Raw genomic sequence first — 19395 nt, 5'->3', positions numbered from 1 at the left:
GAATTCTGAAACACTATTATGTCTTGAAGGGATTTTTAGTGACCTGGAGACTTCACCAAGAATGCTTTGGAAGTTCAAGAACTGACATTGCCTATTGGGAAAATTATTCAGCCTCTGAGACCTTGTTTTGTCTTGTGATCTGTGTAAATAAAGAATTTGACTACCAGATTCCTCTGTCTCCAGAAGAATGAGAACACAGAGTCTCTTATGTATTTGATCCCCCTCCCCACAACTCCTAGAGGAGCAAATAATTTTACCTATTATTTAACTGTTAGAGTTTGGATTTGAATGTTAAAAGGCTGAGCTCCTTGTCTTCCATTTTGTTTTCTGTTGGTCTAGATGTTTGTTTGGATGATGTGTAAGTGGCTTTAGAGGGAGGTCTTTATTTTATCCTAGTCTCAAGGAAACTTTCTTGCGAGACTGTCATTGTAACTGCTCTCCCGCCCTCCCTCCCTCCTTCCTTCTCTCCTTTATTGAAGCTTCAGGCTTGTTTTCCAGTCTGCAGAACGAGTGCCAATGTCTGTGTTTCCCAGCTTCTTTATTCTTTGTGTTTGATACTGAAGTTTTGTAATATGAGCATTACTTAACTATTCGTCAGATTTGGGGTTGATACATGTTTTCATTAGAGATTGTTTTTTAAATGATGACATTCTTTGATCATTTTATTGTCACTCTATGGTGATGGTTAGAACATTTTAATTAGGAGTTGGCTGAAGATGTCCTTTAGCACTTCTTAGCGAATCAGATCATCAGAATACCAATGATGGATTACAGTTGTTAGTTTGATGCTTTGAGCACTGCGCATAAGAACCCCAAGTTGTAGACTTTGGCTTTTGTATTAGAGTATTCCATGCCTTGATTTGCGTTTTAGTTACTGGGGTATGAAGTTATTGCTAGTAGTAGTTTCTCCCTAGATGACCTTGTCTTGCAGCTTTGTGTTTTTACTGTGTATTCTAATTTGGAAATCACTTTGTATGTTCCTCATTATGAATTTTGTATTCTTCCTCCATCTTGGAAGTAACTGTTCTTCCTCTTGGCCAAGACCCTTGTGCTTTCAGTTCTATTCCCTCCTAACTTCTTGAGGATTTGGGTTACTTTTATGATTTTGGTGTACAGTGTTTTTAGCCCTCTGTCTGATGGTTCTTCTCAGCTTATAAACAGGCTGCATGTTCCAAAAACAGAAACATATCCCCCCGTGATCCTGCTCTGCTTCTGCCTCATTGATTCGTGACCAGGATGCCTGAGAATGTGGACCTGTGTAGCCACTCTTGGACCTCTGTTTATTCGTGCCATCGCAGTCTGACTTCTGCCTCCTTTTCACTCCTGAAATTATTCCTAATAAGGTTTCAGTGACCTCCTAATTATCAAACCCAGTGATTTCTTCTTGGTCTGTATTTTACTTTTCTGTTACATTGAACACTGTTGATCATTCTGATGTCTTAGAGCTTATTTGATGCTACTGTCTCCTAGCTATCCATCTACTTTTCTGTTTCTTAATCTACTTTATATTCTTTTTTTTCTGCTATTCTTTAAATTTTTTACATAGAGTTCTGTTGTTTGCCTTTTAATTTTTCAATCTACATCTGTTGCACCTCTTTCATACCCAAGAGTTTATATTGTTTACTCTCTAGGCCGATGATTCCCAAGTCTAGGTTAGACTTCTTATTTAAACTCTAGACTTGTGTGTCAACAAGCAGTTTCTAAGAGAAAAAAACAACTCTACTATTCTTCTATAACATTCTCACATCTAACTGTTCACCAGATCTGTCTTGTAAGTTCTTTTTGACAACTCTTTCTGTTCAATTTCGTTACGTTAATTCAGAAGTTCAGAGTTATATCTTTAGTCTTACCTCCTCCTTTTATTTATCTTCTGATGAAAGGGTTTTTTTTTCTTAATTTTTTCACAGTAGTGATCTTTCTAAAATGCATATCTAGTTAATTAGTCCAAAAATTATTCTTTAGTTATCCATGCCAAGGCAGATTCTAGTCTCAAATTGTTATACAAGACCCTTTGTAATAGGGCCTCAGCTTTCTTCAGTCTGGTCACTTACTGTTTTACATTGGATCCATACAGACTTTATTTTTATTTATTTATTTATTTTTTCTAATTCCAACTTTTTTTTTTTTTTTTTTTTTAATTAGGATTTGGGTGAAGATTTACAGAGTAAATTCACTTTTCATACAGCAGTTCACATATACTTTGTCTCATGTCATTGACCAAAATTTACAATGCAGCAGCTCCCCTCCCACTTCCTCCCCATAGTTACCTCCTCCCAGTGTCCATCCCTTCATACTCTTCGAGAGGCCCATTGTCTGCCAACCCTGTATATGATCTTGGATACACTCTCCATTTAGACATACATAATTGTTTAGCTCATACAGACTTTATTATTAAGTAAAATTAAATCATTTCATTTTATATCAACACACATGAAAGCAACTGTCAAGAATTATGACATAGTGCAGTAGACATACATGCTTCAAAAGATCTCTTTGAAGAGCCAGAAAAACCTAACCCAAGCCATGGTATTTTCCGTGACCTCATATGCATGTGAAAGCTTGACAATGAATGAGGAAGACTGAAGAAGAGTTGATGCCTTTGAATTGTGGTTGTGAAGAATACTGAAAATACTATGGACTGCCAGAAGAATGAACTAATCTATCCTAGAAGTGCAGCCACAATGCTCCTTGGAAGCGAGAATGGCCAGACTTCATCTTTCTTTGGTCATGTTGTCAGAAGGGACCATTCCCTGCAGAAGGATATCATACTTGGTAAAGTGGAGGGTCAGTGCAAAAGGGGAAGGCCCTCAATGAGATGGATTGACACAGTGGCTGCAGTGATGGGCTCAAGAATAGCAAAGATTGTGAGGGTGGTACAGGACAGGGCAGTGTTTTGGTGATACTAGGGTTGCTGTGAGTCAGAATTAACTTGATGGCACCTAACACCACTACCACCAACTGCTCAAATAATTTATTTCAGAAAGATCAGCACAAGGCTGGTCCCTATGAGGTGGAGGTTAAAGATGTCCCAGATGTCCAGCTTTTCCAAACTATTGTGCCACTTCATCACCTCTGACATCAACTCTTTCTACTCCCCTCAGCACTCTCCCTCCTGTCTTAAGGTTCCGTGTTTTGCTTTAACATCTCATGGAACTCACAAACTGCCAAAGAAATGGTTCATGTGGTGGTAGAGGCTTGAAGGCTGGCCAGTCCCATGTCCGTGAGTAGGTCTGGAGGATTCTTTCCACTCGGGTGGGTGTAGGGGCTGGCGAACCCAAATTGGCGGATCCAGATGAGCAGCTGCTGTCTCAGGTCCAGGCATGAGATGATGACGAACCAGATGCAGGACTGGCTGGAGTAAGAGAAACTTTCCGGGAATATTCACACAGAGACCCTCAAGGAAACTAAGGGTAGTGATGTGAGTCACACCCTCCAGCAAGGATACGTCCCACCCTAAGCAGGCGTAGAGAGTTAGGAGTGACAGTGTATCACAAGGTGCAGGATGAGGGCCAGAAGGGCCGTAGGAAGCCGTTCACTGCTGCAGCAGCAGACTTTTTCATAGGCATACCTCATTTCATTGCACTTTGCTTATTATACTTTGCAGATAATGTGGTGGTTTTGGTTTTTTTAAGAAGAAAAAGGCAAATAAGTGGAAGGTTTGTGGCAGCCCTGTGTTGAGCAGGTCTGTCAGCTTCATTTTTCTAACAGCATGTGCTCTCATCATGTCTCTGTCATATTTTGGTAATTCTCACAATACTTTAAAATGTGAACATTTTTATGCACTAGGAAGCACAAAATTGTATGACTTGCTTTATTAGGTATTCATTTTATTGCTGTGGTCTAGAACTGAACTCACAATATCTCTGGGGTGTGTGAAGTCTTTGAGTAAGTTCTGTCCTTTCTAGGCCTTCCCTGTCTGTCTGCAGACCAAGTTAGGTATTCCTTCTCTCTATTCAGTTTTTTTCTCTGTATTTTTCTCTACCTACCTCTGTAGGATTATTTTCAATGTTACATTGTAATTATTTATTGATTGCCCCCAGACTTTAGCTCCTTTAGGCTAAGGACTTTATGATTCATCTTTGTACCTTATCATTCAGTGTGTGGTACAGAGTAGATGTTCAATAAAATTATTGTTAATGAATAGACTGAAATGAAAATAATTCTTTTTTTCACTAATTTCTTTTCTGTTGATTTGACTAGATGACAGGGCACGTAGATCTCCACGAAAGCTCCCTACTTCGCTAAAGAAAGGAGAGAAAAAGTGGGCTCCTCCCAAGTTTCTGCCTCACAAATATGATGTGAAACTACAGAATGAAGACAAGGTTAGTCGGCACTTTATATACACCCTTAAGTATGGTAGATGCTGGTTTAGAAAAGAGCAGATTTCTTTTTCTTAGAGAAAATTTGCTACAGAAAAATGTCAATTCTACCCCAAAACCTCTGAGTGGTTTTCCAGTTTTAGTAATTAGGACTTTAAGTTAAATTATATTTTATTTCCTAGTATAGAGCATATTTTTTCTAATTTTTAGGAATAACTATCCTGGCACCCTGGTGGTGCGTTGGTCAAGCACTTGGCTGCTAATGCAGGGTTGGCGGTTTGAACCCACCAGTGTGCTCAGTAGGAGAAAGGTGTGGCATCCACCTCCATTAGAGATCACTGTCCCTTAGAATCCTGTTGAGGCAATTCTGACTTGTCCTGCTGGTTGGTATGAGTCAGAATCAATGGCAACAAGGTTTTGGTTTTAAGAGTAATTTACGTTTGAGGTTGAAACCCAGTTTGAGGAATAAGAGTCTGTTCTCATTAGTTACAAACTTCCTGAGAAAATAGCTCTTTCTAATTAAAAGTAGAGCCATTTGTAATATAATTAAACTCAAAAGTTGAGTCACTTTCATCAGTGCTTTTACAAGGAATCTATGGAAGTAATAACCTACAACAATAAATCTCTAAGGTAACTTAGTGTATAATATTTTATTGATCTTTCATGGTGTAAAATGTCTTAAAATCAAGAGATACTTGTGTATATATATGTATTTTTTTCTTTTTCTGTATAAAAGATAAACTCTAATATGGCCAATTTATTTATTTAAAATTAAAAACTAAAAATCTCATTGTGGTGAAAACACACCAGTAAAGTACACCATCGCAATAGCTCCTTCGTGTGTAATTCAGAACATTGATTACATTCTTCAAGTTCTACAGTGATGCTCCCTATCCTTTTCCAAGTCATTCTACCACCATTAATGTAAACTGACTACTCAGTGCCCCCTAAGCAATAACTCACCCTCTCCCCCTTCCTCCCACCCCTGGTAACCACTAATAATCTTTGGTTTCTTTGTATTTGCTTATTTCATAGAAGTGAGATTGTACAGTACTTGTCCTTTTGAAACTGAATTATTTTTCCCAGCATGATGTTTTCAAGGGTCATCCATATCTTTATGGCTGAGTAGTAATCCATTGGAGCCCTGGTGCCACAGTGATTAAAGTGCTTGGCTGCTAACTGAAAGACTGATTTGAACCCACCAGCTGTTCCGTGGCAGCTGGCTTCTGTAAAGATTACAGCCTTGGAAACTTTCTGTATTCCATTGTTCGTGTGTGTGTGTGTGTGTGTGTATCTATCTATCTAGATAGATAGATACACACACATACATACATACAGGAGCTCTGGTGGCGTAGTGCCTAAGGCATTTGACTACTAACTAGAAGGCTGGCGGTTCAGACCCACCAGCCACTCTGGAAGGAAGGTTGGGCAGTCTTCTTCCATAGTGATACCGCCTCAGAAACCCAAGGAGGGGTTGCTGTGAGTCAGATCTGACTTGACGGCAGTGAGTTTGTTTTTGGTTTTCTATATATATACACACATGCATATATCAAATTTTGTTTATCCATTCATCTATTAATGGACATTTGACTGTTTTCACCTTTGGCTATTATGAAAAATATAGCAGTGAACCTTGATGTCTAGGTTTCTGTTTGCATTCTTGTCCTCACTGCTTCTCTCAGGACATACTTTAAAATCAATTGGCAAGAATATTTTTCTTAGAGGCACAGAAAATAATATGGCATCTTAGCCTCCAAGAAATATGGCATATTACTTTCTGATACTCATATATGTAGAATCCTAGTTTTTGTAACAGAAGGGCAAAGTGAAGGAATTGTTACTAAAGGCAGCTGCACATTTATCTGCATATATAGCTTTTACAGATTAAATAGTGAAGGCCTGAGAAATGTGATACCTTTGCCAAAGTTCCTAGTCTGTAATAGACACTGGGAAGGATTGGAACCCAGTTTTTTTTGCCTTTTAAATTACTGGGTTTTTTTTTCTGCCTCAGAATGTTGACAAATCTTGTTCTATTCTGAGTAATTTATTTTATAGTGTGTGATCTGAAAACATGGCTGAGTCATTAGAATTCTTTGTATTAGAAAATTAGATTCTGTAAATACAGTTTTTTTCTAAGTTCCTTACCTCTTATTCATGAATGTAGCTAGTTAAAACATATTGCTAGGGAATCTGAACCACTTCCGTAATTATCATTCGTATTGTTCTTACTAATAAGTTAAATTGCTTTTGTTCACAGATAGCTAATGATTATAGGAAGATAGAAAATATAAATGAGAAAGAAATGATCTCAAATCTCACACTCATGATAATTGGTGAATAGAGTGGTTAATGGTGGTTAGCTGTTACGTAACTTAATTTACTGTGTAGTAAACATTTGTAGTATCATTAAATCTTCTTCTGAAAAGATTATCACAGATTGTAATGTGTATTATAGTCAATGGGGGAATTCATTAAAACTGTAGATTCCCTATAACACAAAGGATGAACAGCAAGAAATATTTCTGAGCAAAAGAACCAGACATAGGAGGGCATAATATCTGATTCCATTCATATCAGTACATGAACATGCAAAATGAATTATGCTGTTAGAAGTCAGGATAGTGGTTACTTTTGGGGGATTAGAGACTGGAAGGTGGGTACTTCAGAGGTTTCTGGAGCCCAGGTCATGTTTCTCTGCTAGATCTGAATTTGACTACATGGATGTGTTAGTTCCAAGAAATTAATTGAACTGTGTACTCACTTATAATTGCAGTTTTCTGTATATTCGGGAAAAGTTTGAAAATTTTACTACATAACTTAAAAAAAAAAAAAAAAAGTAGGTCCCTAGACTCAGAGTTTCTTCTGTTTCAGTAAATTTGGGATGAGGCCCAGGAATCTCCATTTTAATAGCACCTTAGGTGATTTTGATGAATGTGGTCTCATTGAGAAACATTTTTTATTTCATGGCTCATCTTGTCCTGTACTTCATGTGTTTTAATTTTAAAAAACAATCCTTTATTGATGTACCTTTAGGTAATCCCTCTTCCCTTTTTTCCTATTATAAGCAGTTGATAATGACTTTGTCCATTTACCTAAGATAAATTTTTATAAGAGGAATTGCTGGTTAAAGGGTATGCACATGTTTAGAACTTCAAATACATATTGACAAATTGCCTAGGGATATCTTTAAATTGACATTCTATCTCTGGACATGATTCTACTTGTTCTTCTGTTTTATAGTCCTATTTTATAGTTTATACTGTAATTTTTTACTCTGGTGGTTAAAGCATTTGACTGCTAACCAGAAGTTCAAACCCACCAGCTGCTCTGTGGAAGAAAGATGAAGCCGTTTGCTACCATAAAGATTTACAGCCTTGGAAACCACATGGGGCAGTTCTTCTCCATCCTATAGGGTGCTATGAGTCAGAATTGACTTGATGGCAGTGGGCTTGGTTTGGGTTATTGGGATTTTTCTGGAGAGAACATAAACATTTGTTCTTAATGCTTCAATAGAACATACTCTAGTGGTGAGTTCTTTATATTTGTTAACATAGATCATCAGCAATGTGCCAGCAGACAGCTTGACTCGTACAGAGCGTCCACCAAATAAGGAGATCCTTCGATACTTTATACGACATAACGCGTTACGGGCTGGTACTGGTGAAAATGCACCTTGGGTGGTGGAAGACGAGTTGGTGAAAAAATATTCCCTGCCTAGCAAATTCAGTGACTTTTTACTTGATCCATACAAGGTAAGATCACTATTAATTCTTAACACAGCAGGATAGACCATTTTTGATGAGTTTCTTTTCTCCAGTGCTCTAAAAGATCAATTTGATAGCAAAATTTGTACTCTTACATCAGAAAATTAATTTAAAATTCTATAGTTATTTCTTTTATGTAGGTTATGATAGGGGAGTGGTGACATGTATATTTCCCCTAGTTCTGTATATTTTACTATGTTTACATAATTTGAAAAAGAACTATATATATGTGCTTTTCTGCCTTATGTCCTTTTTGGAATTAGTTGCAGCATAAATACAACAAACATTTTGCGTATTAGTTCCTGAAAATGAACAATGATTTTGTCTGTCAGAGAAGATGACCACATGTGGGAGCTTTATGAAGAACTTGGAATGAGTGCCCCTCTGTGTGACAGATGAGTTGAAAACCTACCATTTTCCTCTTGGCAGGATTAAGTGCTTTTTTTCTTTAGTCAGTCATCTCATTTAATCTTCAAAGTATTCTTTTAATTTATTTATTAATTTTTATTGTGATTTGGGTGAAAGTTTACAGAGCAAATTCACTTTCCATACAGTAGCTCACATACACTTTGTCTCATGACATTGACTGCAATTTCCCACAATGCAACAGCTCCCCTCTTACTTCCTCCCCATAGTTACCTTTTCCCTGTGTCCTTCCCTCCATGCATTCCTGCCCCCTGAGCTGTCTCCCTGTGCAAACACTGCCCTTCTGTTCTCCCATGATTGATTGCTTCAAGGAATATACCTACCTAGTGCAAATGTTCACCTCATATGCCTGTCTTTTGTTTGGCTGGAAGCCACGGAAGTGGGTTCAGTTCCAGACCTGAAGGGCAGCTAGGGGCTATAGTCTTAGTCATCAGGCTCTATCAGACCAGCAAACTGATCCCCCCTTTTTTTTCCCCATTTAATCTTAAAAGCATTCTTACAAAGCTGTATGGTGTATTATTTTCCAGATGAGGAAACTGAGGCTTCATCTAATTAGAACCAACAGAAAGTGAATGATAGAAACCAACACACTGACCTAGGATCTCTGATTCTCTTTTCTGTCCTACCAATAAGATTTTTTCTGTTTTCTTTTTAAAATATAGACATTGAGAGTATTTATGTTTCTTTTGTTGATAATAAGTACTTACTAGCAGTCTAGGAAATCAAGGGCATGTACTCATCTTTATTAGGCATTTCCCTTACCTTGAACTATCATTTCCTGTTCCCCAATGCCATTTGACATACCGTCTCCTGTGTTTTGCATAGAAGTTGTGTTTTCCTTTTCATAAAATTATTTTTTTTGAAGGACTTTTGGCATCTTAGCCAGTGTGGAATCTAGTGAAGAGCACAGATACATAGTCCCTCAAGTGGTGTTTGGGATTCTTTCCCCATCTAAAGGAAATTGTGAATAATGCGTGAGAATTAGCGTTGATCACGTTCCCCCCCACCCCCATCCTAAAGGCAGTGGACTTTTAAAAAAACATTTTGTGTTTTTGTCTTCTCTTTGGTTTTAGTAGAATTTAATACTCTATGAGGGAAATGAATATATTTACTGTAGAGAAGTACGAGGCCTGGCTGGAGTCAGCAGGTTCTGAGCAGCAGTTTTGGGAATGGATTGAGGAGCAGAACGTAGGCGAGGGAGAGAGAAAGTTACGGCCGAGGGTGATGACGGGTGTGTTGGTGATCGCTTCACCTCTTCTTGGAATATAAAACACTCAAGAATAAGGACTGTCTTTAGTTTTATATCATGATGTGTGTAATAGGTACATGACTATGAAATTTATTTCCTTAAGTTCCATTAGAAGAAGCTGTTGAGAAAAATGCTACTGGCATTAGGTTTAGGGGGATGGCATAATTTTTTGTAGGCCTGGTGACTTGGAGAATCATCTAACATGAAGTTGGCCTTCTTTGTCCATTTTCCTCTTGTAATACATTGTAGCTCTAATGCTTTCAGAGTCTGTCCATCATGTTTGCACTGTTATTTTGGACTGACTGGTTTGTCCAAGCAGGAAAGCTTTTGGACAGAGACAGGAAAACACCACTTTTTAAGACATCTGGACTCCTAAAACCATTTAGATTAATACGGTCCTTAATGTATTGTTAATAATTTTATTTTGAAATAATTTCATGGTTACAGAAAAAGTGACAGAGTGGTATAAAGAATTTCCATATACTTCAGCTGGAGTCCTCAAATGTTGACGGTTTACTACAATTCTGTCATTTTTCTCTACACACACATACACATACACACTTTTTTTCCCTGAACCATTTGAGTTGGTTGCAAGACAGGATACCTTTTTGCAATATTCTATACTTTAATATCTGTATTCTATAAACTGGTATTTCCTAATTTAACAATAGTACATTTATCAAAATTAGGAAATGAATATTGAAGCCATATTATTATCTAATCTATAATTCTTACTCATATTGTGCCAGTTGTCCTAATAATGCCCTTTTACAGCCCCTCCCCCCCAATTCTGGTTCAGGATCTAGTGTTGGCATTTATTTGTCTTGTGTCTTTCAGCTCCTTTAATCTGGAATAGTTTCTCCGTTTTTCCTCATGTTTCAGAACTGTGACATTTTTAAATAGGGGCCAGTTATCTTGTAGAATGGGCCCTGATTTGGATTTATTTCCTCATTGTTAGATTCAGGTTATGAAATTTGGGTAGGCATATCACAGAATTGATGTTGTATTTTTCTCAGCAGGTCCTTTTTGGATCTGGAGGCACATGATTTAATTTTATGTCATTATTGGTGATATTAATTACTATTATTACACATTTTTATAAGGTCTTACCTGTCATAATAATAGATATTTGAAGTAAGTGTCCATATAGCCTTAAGATTAAAAATAAATAAATTTTGGTTCTTAAAAGTTGGTTATGAATTAGTGGCTAGAACAAAGTAGTCATTCATTTTGCACATTTCCTGATAAAAGGAGGTAGGAATTGAGACAGGCCCCTTGTGTGAATGTCTCCCTCAAACCCCTCCTCACACAGTGCTTTGTGTGAATGTGAAGAGTGAAATAAGAATCAGAATGTCGATTGGTAGAATTTTCTGCTTCAGGAATCTTGCAGTTGAGGCTGTATTTCTTACTATTCATTTAAATCCAGCATCTGAATAAGCTGCTGCAAATAGAGTTTCTTTTTATTTCATTTATTAAAAAACATGACTTTTAAGATAAGTAAGTATTTGTGAAGTAGTGGTGTGTCCCCGGTGACAGGCCACAAAGAATTGTATACACTATTCTCCTTTAGCTCCCCTTGTTGAGACATACTTTTCAGCAGTTAGGAAGAGCCTAAAAACCATAACACTGCTCATCTAGGTGTGCTTTCTTCCCTTCTCCCTCCCCATGCACTGATTACTTGTGCTAAATGGAGGATAGGGGACAGACACCCTTAGCACATAAGTGGTTTTATACTTTTTCAGATCCCCCTGAGTCCAGCCATGCCGGCTCCCATTGGCTGTGACTGCCCAGCATGCCCCATGCTGAGATGATCCAGTTACTGAAGGACTGCTCACGCCGGGAGCCGGCCTGTTGGGAGGGGGTTGGGTGAGTTCATTTCTTTCATTTTTAAGAGAAAAAATTATATGGTGTGCCTTGGCAAAAAATCACACCTTACAAATAAAAATAGGTTGCTGAACCCCTCTTATGGCTGAACTATCCCAGCTCTTGCAGTTTTTCTGCATACTATACATCTAAGGGGAAGAAATTTAAAGAAACTTAATGCTAAATTTGAAGGACTTTTAAAATAGATAGAAATACAATAATTACATTAAGAGGTGGCCCTAGTATAATTGTCACTGTTAAAAGGCAACTCTTTAAAATGCTGCAGTTGAAACTTAGTCTCACTGGAGTCTCCTTTTCTTTTTTAGTGATAGTTTTCATTTTAGAAGGACTTTAAATGCACTCTGTTTTCTGAGCATTAGAGAAAAGTATCCATCTGTTATGTCTGGATGCCAGAGGTTTTCGAGGCTGGCTGAAAAGGATAGTTAACCTTTCAGAGGCACACATTTTTCTTGAATTTCTGCCAGGGCAGTGACCAGTCTTACTCTGCGATTTGTAGGCTGGTCTCTGAAGTACTGTTCTCTTTGAGTATTGATACTATTGCTATCCTGGAGGATGGTGAAATCTTAAATAAGCTATTTTTGTTTAACCTTTTTAACATTCTGAAATTCAGTGCCACTGCTTTGGGAAAGTACCCCTGAGTCATGGGTAAGGTTTACATTCTGTAAATCTGTTAAAACCTCTTTGTCATCCCTTCCTGGGGGCCATTGTTGGGGAGCAAAACATCCAGTTTCAGTCAGGCAATAGAAATAGTCAACCAGAAGAACAGTGACTTGATTGCCTGTTATTTTTAAAAGGGAGATTGGCCTGTAACGTTCCAGAATTTGGCCAGAGTGGGATTTGCTAAGTGTAGGACACTGATTGCAGACTGGATTTCTACTTCTGGTACTGCTTTGGTTTTGTCAGTTTCTGTGATGATTTTTTTCTTTAATGTTCAGATCTTATTTGACATTGTCTCACTCACTTTAGATAGCTTAGTGAGTATTCAGTCTTGTGATGTCTGGGATTTATTTCACTGTAGCCATTTCCTTGTAGTCTTTTTTAAGAGCTCATTATTTCTTATCCACTCATCTCTGTTTCCTGGCCAGCTCTCATCTCACACTAGCCTGTCCTCCCCACGCTTGCAGATGTCTTTTACATGGGGTTCTTTATCAGCTTAGTTCTTTCTACTGAAAAACCTGAAGTCAGTCCAGCAGGTCCCTGAAGCCATCTGAATGGTGGGCTGCTTTTGGTAGTAGGAATTGGGATATTCCAGAGATGGCTTGATTTTTCTCCTAATCCTTGAAAGAAGAAACAGTTCCAGAATGGGTTGTACTTTTGCATTGATTGATGATTTCATTTAGTTGAGTTTTGGCTGCCAGGCATTTTTCTTCATAATTAAATTTTTTAAAACATTAGAATCACAGCTTTTTTTTTTTTTTTTTTAAAGTACTATTATTTAAAAACGCACATTTAAATGGGAAACGGTGATATTATGACAAAAGGACTGGGTTCTAACCTATTAACTAACTCTGTATGATGGGGGTGAGCAGTGAGAGGGCTTGGGGGGACAGAAGGAGATGTGAGATTGCTGTCTAGAAGAGTGGGGAGGTGAGTGTGGCTTGAGGGGCTGTCCTGTGACTGCTGAGCAGCATTTAGGTGCCTGGTTGTGAACTTAAAGTGAGACTATTCACTGTCTTTCTATCTTTTAGTTTAGCCGTGTTTAAGCTAAATGTGAATAGGCCAGGCATACGTAGAGTTGTAGTTAATCAGGGTTAGGGTTAAGGTTTTGCCAAGAAGATAATAAAGCAGGAGAGCCAAGGGAGTTGTAGGTTGATGAAAAAGACTGATTATAATGCTTGACTGTGGAGTTGCCTCTGGGTAAAGAAGGGCAAGGAAGTGAGGGGAGGGTGGTGAAAGTTTGGTAGATAGATTTTAAGTCCTGGTGAGAGGGAAGGATTATAGGATTTGGTGGTACTAGAGGAAGTGAATTTGCAATTTCAAAGAGAGAACCACATGCAGTTGAGATTTTAGAGGGTTTATGGTTATTAATGCATTCATGAAAATGAGTTCTTCTGGTAGGAGGACTTTGAGGACCTAGAGGCCAGGGTCAGGAAGTGTCCTTGTCTGTGGCCATGGTTGTTGGTGGTTATGATATACTGCCTTTATCTAGTGCAGGTATCCTTACTCTGGGGCTCATGGAATGACCCAGAAATGGTAAGTGGGACTCCTTGTATGTTGTTTCAGGGGAAAAGTTTCATAGATTTTCATTAAAATATTCAAGAGCTACTAATTAATGTATCAGGGAGCTCTGGTGGTGTAGTGCCTAAAGCATTTGACTACTAATCAGAAGGTGGGCATTTCAAACCCACCAGCTACTCTGAAGACTGGGGAATCTACCTCTGTAGCGAAACCCAAGGAAGGGTTGCTGTGAGTTGGACCTGACTTGATGGCAGTGAGGGTTTTTTTTTTTTTGAATCAGTATATCAAGGAGCTCTGATGGTATTGTTGCTATGTGCCATCAATAGCGATCCCTCCTTGGGTTGCCGAGGCAAGATCACTACAGAAGATTACCCCATCTTCCTTCTGAGGAGTGGCTAGTGGGTTTGAACCACCAGCCTTCTGGGTAGCAGTCAAGTGCCTTAGGCATTATGCTACCAGAGCTCCTTCTAGTGGTATAGTGGGTAAGATATTTGGCTGCTAACCAAATAGTTAGTGGTTTGAGCCCACCAGCCACTCTGTGCAAGAAAGAAAGAAAAATTATAGCCTTGGAAACCCAGTAGGGGTTGCTATGTTGGAATTGACTTGATGATGGTTATTTATTTATTTAAATTGGTATATAATAACAAAATCAGTTCTGTAGCAAAAATGTTTGATATCAGAGTATAGATTTTTAAAGCTGGGTGTCAAGAGAATTTTGTATTGATAGTAGTAAGAAACATTAGCTAACGTTCATATCTTTGATTTTTCAGGGACACAGGTTTATGAAGAAAAATGAATATGTAGCTTTACCTCAGTAGCTGAGGAAGAGGGCCTTTAGGATGTTTAAATATTGCTTCTTAAAATTAGCTTATTTAAATTAATTTTGCTCCTGTTCTTAATTCTAGTACATGACTCTCAACCCTTCTACTAAGAGGAAGAATACTGGATCCCCAGACAGGAAACCCTCAAAGAAATCCAAGACTGATAACACTTCTCTCAGTTCACCACTAAATCCCAAGTTATGGTGCCATGTGCACTTGAAGAAATCCTTGAATAGCTCCCCACTCAAAGTGAAGAACTCAAAGAATTCCAAATCTCCAGAAGAGCATCTGGAGGAAGTGATGAAGATGATGTCCCCTAACAAACTGCATGCTAACTTCCACATTCCTAAGAAAGGCCCAACTGCCAAGAAACCAGGAAAGCACAGTGACAAACCTTTGAAGGCAAAGGGCAGAAGCAGAGGTATCCTAAATGGACAGAAATCCACAGGGAATTCCAAATCACCCAAAAAGGGCTTGAAGACTCCTAAAACCAAAATGAAGCAGATGACTTTGTTGGATATGGCCAAAGGCACTCAGAAGATGACACGAGCCCCACGGAGTTCTGGGGGTACACCTAGGTCTTCTAGTAAACCTCATAAACATCTGCCTCCAGCTGCCCTGCACCTTATTGCCTACTACAAAGAAAACAAAGACAGGGAGGACAAGAAGAGCGCCCTGTCCTGCGTTATCTCCAAAACAGCTCGTCTCCTCTCCAATGAAGATAGGGCTCGTCTCCCAGAAGAATTGCGAAGTATTGTTCAAAAACGCTACGAGCTCCTAGAGCACAAAAAGAAATGGGCCTCTATGTCTGAAGAGCAACGCAAAGAGTATTTGAAAAAGAAGCGAGAGGAGCTGAAAGAAAAATTGAAGGAGAAAGCCAAGGAGCGGAGAGAGAAAGAAATGCTTGAGAGACTAGAAAAGCAGAAGCGGTTTGAGGACCAAGAGTTGACTGGCAAAAACCTTCCAACATTCAGGCTAGTGGATACCCCTGAAGGGCTGCCCAACACACTCTTTGGGGATGTGGCCATGGTGGTGGAATTCTTGAGCTGTTACTCTGGGCTACTCTTACCAGATGCTCAGTATCCTATTACTGCTGTGTCCCTTATGGAAGCCTTGAGTGCAGATAAGGGTGGCTTTTTATATTTGAATAGAGTATTGGTCATCCTCTTACAGACCTTATTACAGGATGAAATAGCAGAAGACTATGGTGAATTGGGAATGAAGCTGTCAGAAATCCCTCTGACTCTGCATTCTGTTTCAGAGCTGGTGAGGCTCTGCTTGCGTAAATCCGACGTTCAGGAGGAAAGTGAAGGCTCGGATGCAGATGACAATAAGGATTCAGCACCGTTTGAGGACAATGAAGTGCAAGATGAGTTCCTAGAGAAGCTGGAAACCTCCGAATTTTTTGAGCTGACCTCAGAGGAGAAGCTGCAGATCTTGACAGCCCTCTGCCACCGGATTCTTATGACGTACTCAGTGCAGGACCACATGGAAACCAGACAGCAGATGTCTGCGGAGCTGTGGAAGGAACGGCTTGCTGTGCTGAAGGAAGAAAATGACAAGAAGAGAGCAGAGAAACAGAAACGGAAAGAGTTGGAAGCCAGAAATAAAGAAAATGGAAAAGAGGAGAATGGTTTAGGCAAAACTGATAGGAAAAAAGAAATTGTGAAGTTTGAACCCCAAGTAGATATGGAAGCCGAAGACATGATTAGTGCTGTGAAGAGCAGAAGGCTGCTTGCCATTCAGGCTAAGAAGGAACGGGAAATCCAGGAGAGAGAAATGAAAGGTAAAATCTTGGGTTGAGAGGAAAGGGAAAACTTAGAAGGTAGTAAAAGGAAGGGAATCACTAAGGTCTCTAGTTTTGTCATAGCTGTTCAGTGCTTTATGTATGTAATGCCCAGCACGCTTGCTAGTTACATAGTAAGATTCCAGCAGGTCAGCCTGGCATTCTGCTAATTACTAGTTTGGGTTAGACTAATATGATGTTAGCTTTTCTGGATTTAGTAAAGGACCAAGTCCATAAAAAGGCTTGGTGGCAGTAGCAGTTAATGTGGGAGTTGCCGGCCTGGGTTTGAGTCCTAGCTCTGATTTAGCTGTATGCCTTGGAGCATACAGCTAAATCCACTACTTGCTGTCTTTGTATGTCTTATAAGATTGTTGTAACAATTAAATGACAAGGTATTAGAAGCCCCTAGCACAATCACTAATTCAGATACTAATCTTACCTTCAGTGAGATTTAAGAAATTTTAAAACTTTGGGCTTTGATGGCACCATCAGTCTGAATTTTTTGTAAATAACTTTATTGGCTGTCATTCATGTGCCATATAGTGAGTTCCTAGAGAAGTTGGAGACCATCCATTTAATCCTGTACAGTGTACAGTTAAGTGGTTTTTAGTGTATTCATAGATGTGTACGACCATCACCACAGGTGACTTGGGAACATCTTTATCACTTCAAAAAGAAGCCCCATACTAGCTCTTGTTGGCCGGTCCCCCATCCTCCTCAGCCCTGAGTAGCCACTGATTTGCTTTCTATTCCTGTTGAGATTTGCCTATTCTGGACAGCTCCTGGAAATGGAATCATATGATATGTGGTCTTTTGTGACTAACTGTAACTTAACATAATGTTTTTAAGGTTTATTCATGTTGTGGTGTTGTCCTTCATTCCTTTTTATGGCTGAATAATATTCTGTTGTATGAATAATGCCATGTTTTGTTTATCCATTTATCACTTGATAAGCATTTGGATTGTTTCTACTTTTTTAGTTATGAATACTACTGGGAACATTTGTCTACACACTTGTGTGTAAACATGTTTTCAGATCTCCTGGGTATATATATACTTGGGAGTAGACTCGTTCGGTTATATGGTAACTGCTTAACCTGAGGAGCTGCCGTTTTACATTCCCACCAGCAGTGTATGAAAGTTCTGATTTCATCACTTTTGCAAACACTTACTATCTGACTTTTTGTTGGTTATAGCTGTTATGATAGTCTTAATTTGTATTTCATATTTTTTTCTCTCATTTCGGTGTTGTTGAGAATATACGCAGGAAACGTACACCAGTTCAGCAGTTTGTTGTTGTTGTTTTGTGCCGTCGAGTCGGCCCTGACTCATAGTGACCCCTCCTTGGGTTTCTGAGGCAGTATCACTACGGAATTAGATTACCCAACCTTCCTTATGAGGAGTGGCTGGTGGGTTTGAACCGCCAGCCTTCTGGTTATCAGTCAAGTGCCTTAGGCACTATGCTACCAGAGCTCCTTCAGCAGTTTGGACACATACAATTTAGTGACAGTGATTAGATTCTTGGAGTTGTGCAACCACTCTTTCTCTCCTTTTCTGAGTTGTTGCTCCCTCATTGACATTAACTCACTGCCCTGTAAGGTGCTGCTTCATTGCAGTTTTGATTTCTGTTCTCGGCATCTTCCCTTGTGTTTCTTGGCAGTTTGTGTATTTCTTTGGATCCATACATAATCAGATCCTCTGCCCTTTTTATTATTGAGTTGTAAGAGTTCTTTAATGTTCAAGATTCAAGTCTTTTATCAGATTTATGACTAAATATATTTTCATTTTGTAGGTTGTCTTTTCAGTTTCTTGTTTTTTTTTAATGTCTAATTTATAAAAGTTTTGAAGTTGTTTTTTTTTTTTTGCCATTGTCAATTATACAATTCAGTGACATTAATTACATGCATCATGTGCAGGTATTACCTCTGTTCATTTCCAGATGTTTTTCATCACCGTCAGTAGAAACTGTGCTCCTTAAAAAAATGCTCCATTCTTTTTCCCCCCAACATTTCTCTTTATGGCTGAAATACTGTATGGACAGACCACATTTTGTTTATCCATTCATCTGTTGCTGGACCCTTGGGTTGCTTCAGCCTTTTTTTTTTCCCTTGGTAGTGCATACACATGTAACAGAACTTGCTATTTAAAAAAATCTTTACATGCATAGTTTGGTGACATTAAGTTCATCATGTTTTACCATTATCCTTATCTGTTCTCTAATCATTCCATCACCCTTATTAGACTCATGTCCCTTAAACAGAGTCCTCCTTTCCCCCTCCTTCTTGTCCAGCCCTGGTAACTGCTAATACACCTTGATCTCTGTATACTTGCCTGTTCTAGAGATTTCACATAGGTAGGACCATACAGTATTTGTCCTCTTGTGATTGACTTTGTACACTCAGCATAGTATTTTCAAGGTTCATCCATGTAGTAGCATGTATCAGGACTACATCTCGCTTTTTAAAATTTGTATTGTGATTTGGGTGAAGGGACTTCATCTCTCTCTATGGCTGATTGTGATAACACATTGTATGTGTGTCTCACATTTTGTTTACCTATTCCTTCTATTGATGGAATTGAGGCTGTTTCCACCTTTTGACTGATGCCAGTGGTACTGCAGTGAGTGTTGGTGTACAGTTATCTGTGTTCCTGCTCTCAGTTTTTGGGGGTATTTACCTAAGAGTGGAATTGCCGGACTATACAGTAGCTCCGTATTTAACTTTTTTTATTTTCTTTATATTTAACTTATTTTGTTGTTGTTGAGAATATACCTTAATGAAGTCATTAATGATAGGAAAAATGCTAACGATTCATAATATTCAGTGAAATAAAAATTAAAACTAGTAAATTCTCATGTATATAAAAATACAAATATATAGATAAAAAATTGGAAACAGATGCAATTGAAGTGGCATTTGTCTCACTCCAGGTGATGTGATTTTCAGGCATAGATTTTTTTTTTTTTTTT

At 38.6% G+C, this 19395-nt stretch overlaps 1 protein-coding gene across 1 annotated transcript in view; it reads left to right on the top strand.

Annotated features, from left to right (window-relative positions):
- BAZ1B (bromodomain adjacent to zinc finger domain 1B) overlaps nucleotides 1-19395 on the top strand; it is a 98868-nt gene that overhangs the window by 34269 nt on the left and 45204 nt on the right. The window contains exons 5-7 of the mRNA XM_007940323.1: nucleotides 4201-4322; nucleotides 7874-8071; nucleotides 14726-16427. Coding sequence (XP_007938514.1) covers nucleotides 4201-4322; nucleotides 7874-8071; nucleotides 14726-16427 — 2022 coding nt within the window. The remainder of the gene's footprint in view (nucleotides 1-4200; nucleotides 4323-7873; nucleotides 8072-14725; nucleotides 16428-19395) is intronic.

This window comes from Orycteropus afer, unplaced genomic scaffold (assembly GCF_000298275.1).
Source record: "Orycteropus afer afer isolate SDZICR_OR568_19922 unplaced genomic scaffold, OryAfe1.0 scaffold00006, whole genome shotgun sequence".
NCBI classification, from domain to species: domain Eukaryota; kingdom Metazoa; phylum Chordata; class Mammalia; order Tubulidentata; family Orycteropodidae; genus Orycteropus; species Orycteropus afer.
Note: the sequence above shows the minus strand (reverse complement) of the source record. Positions and strands in the feature narration are given on the sequence as shown.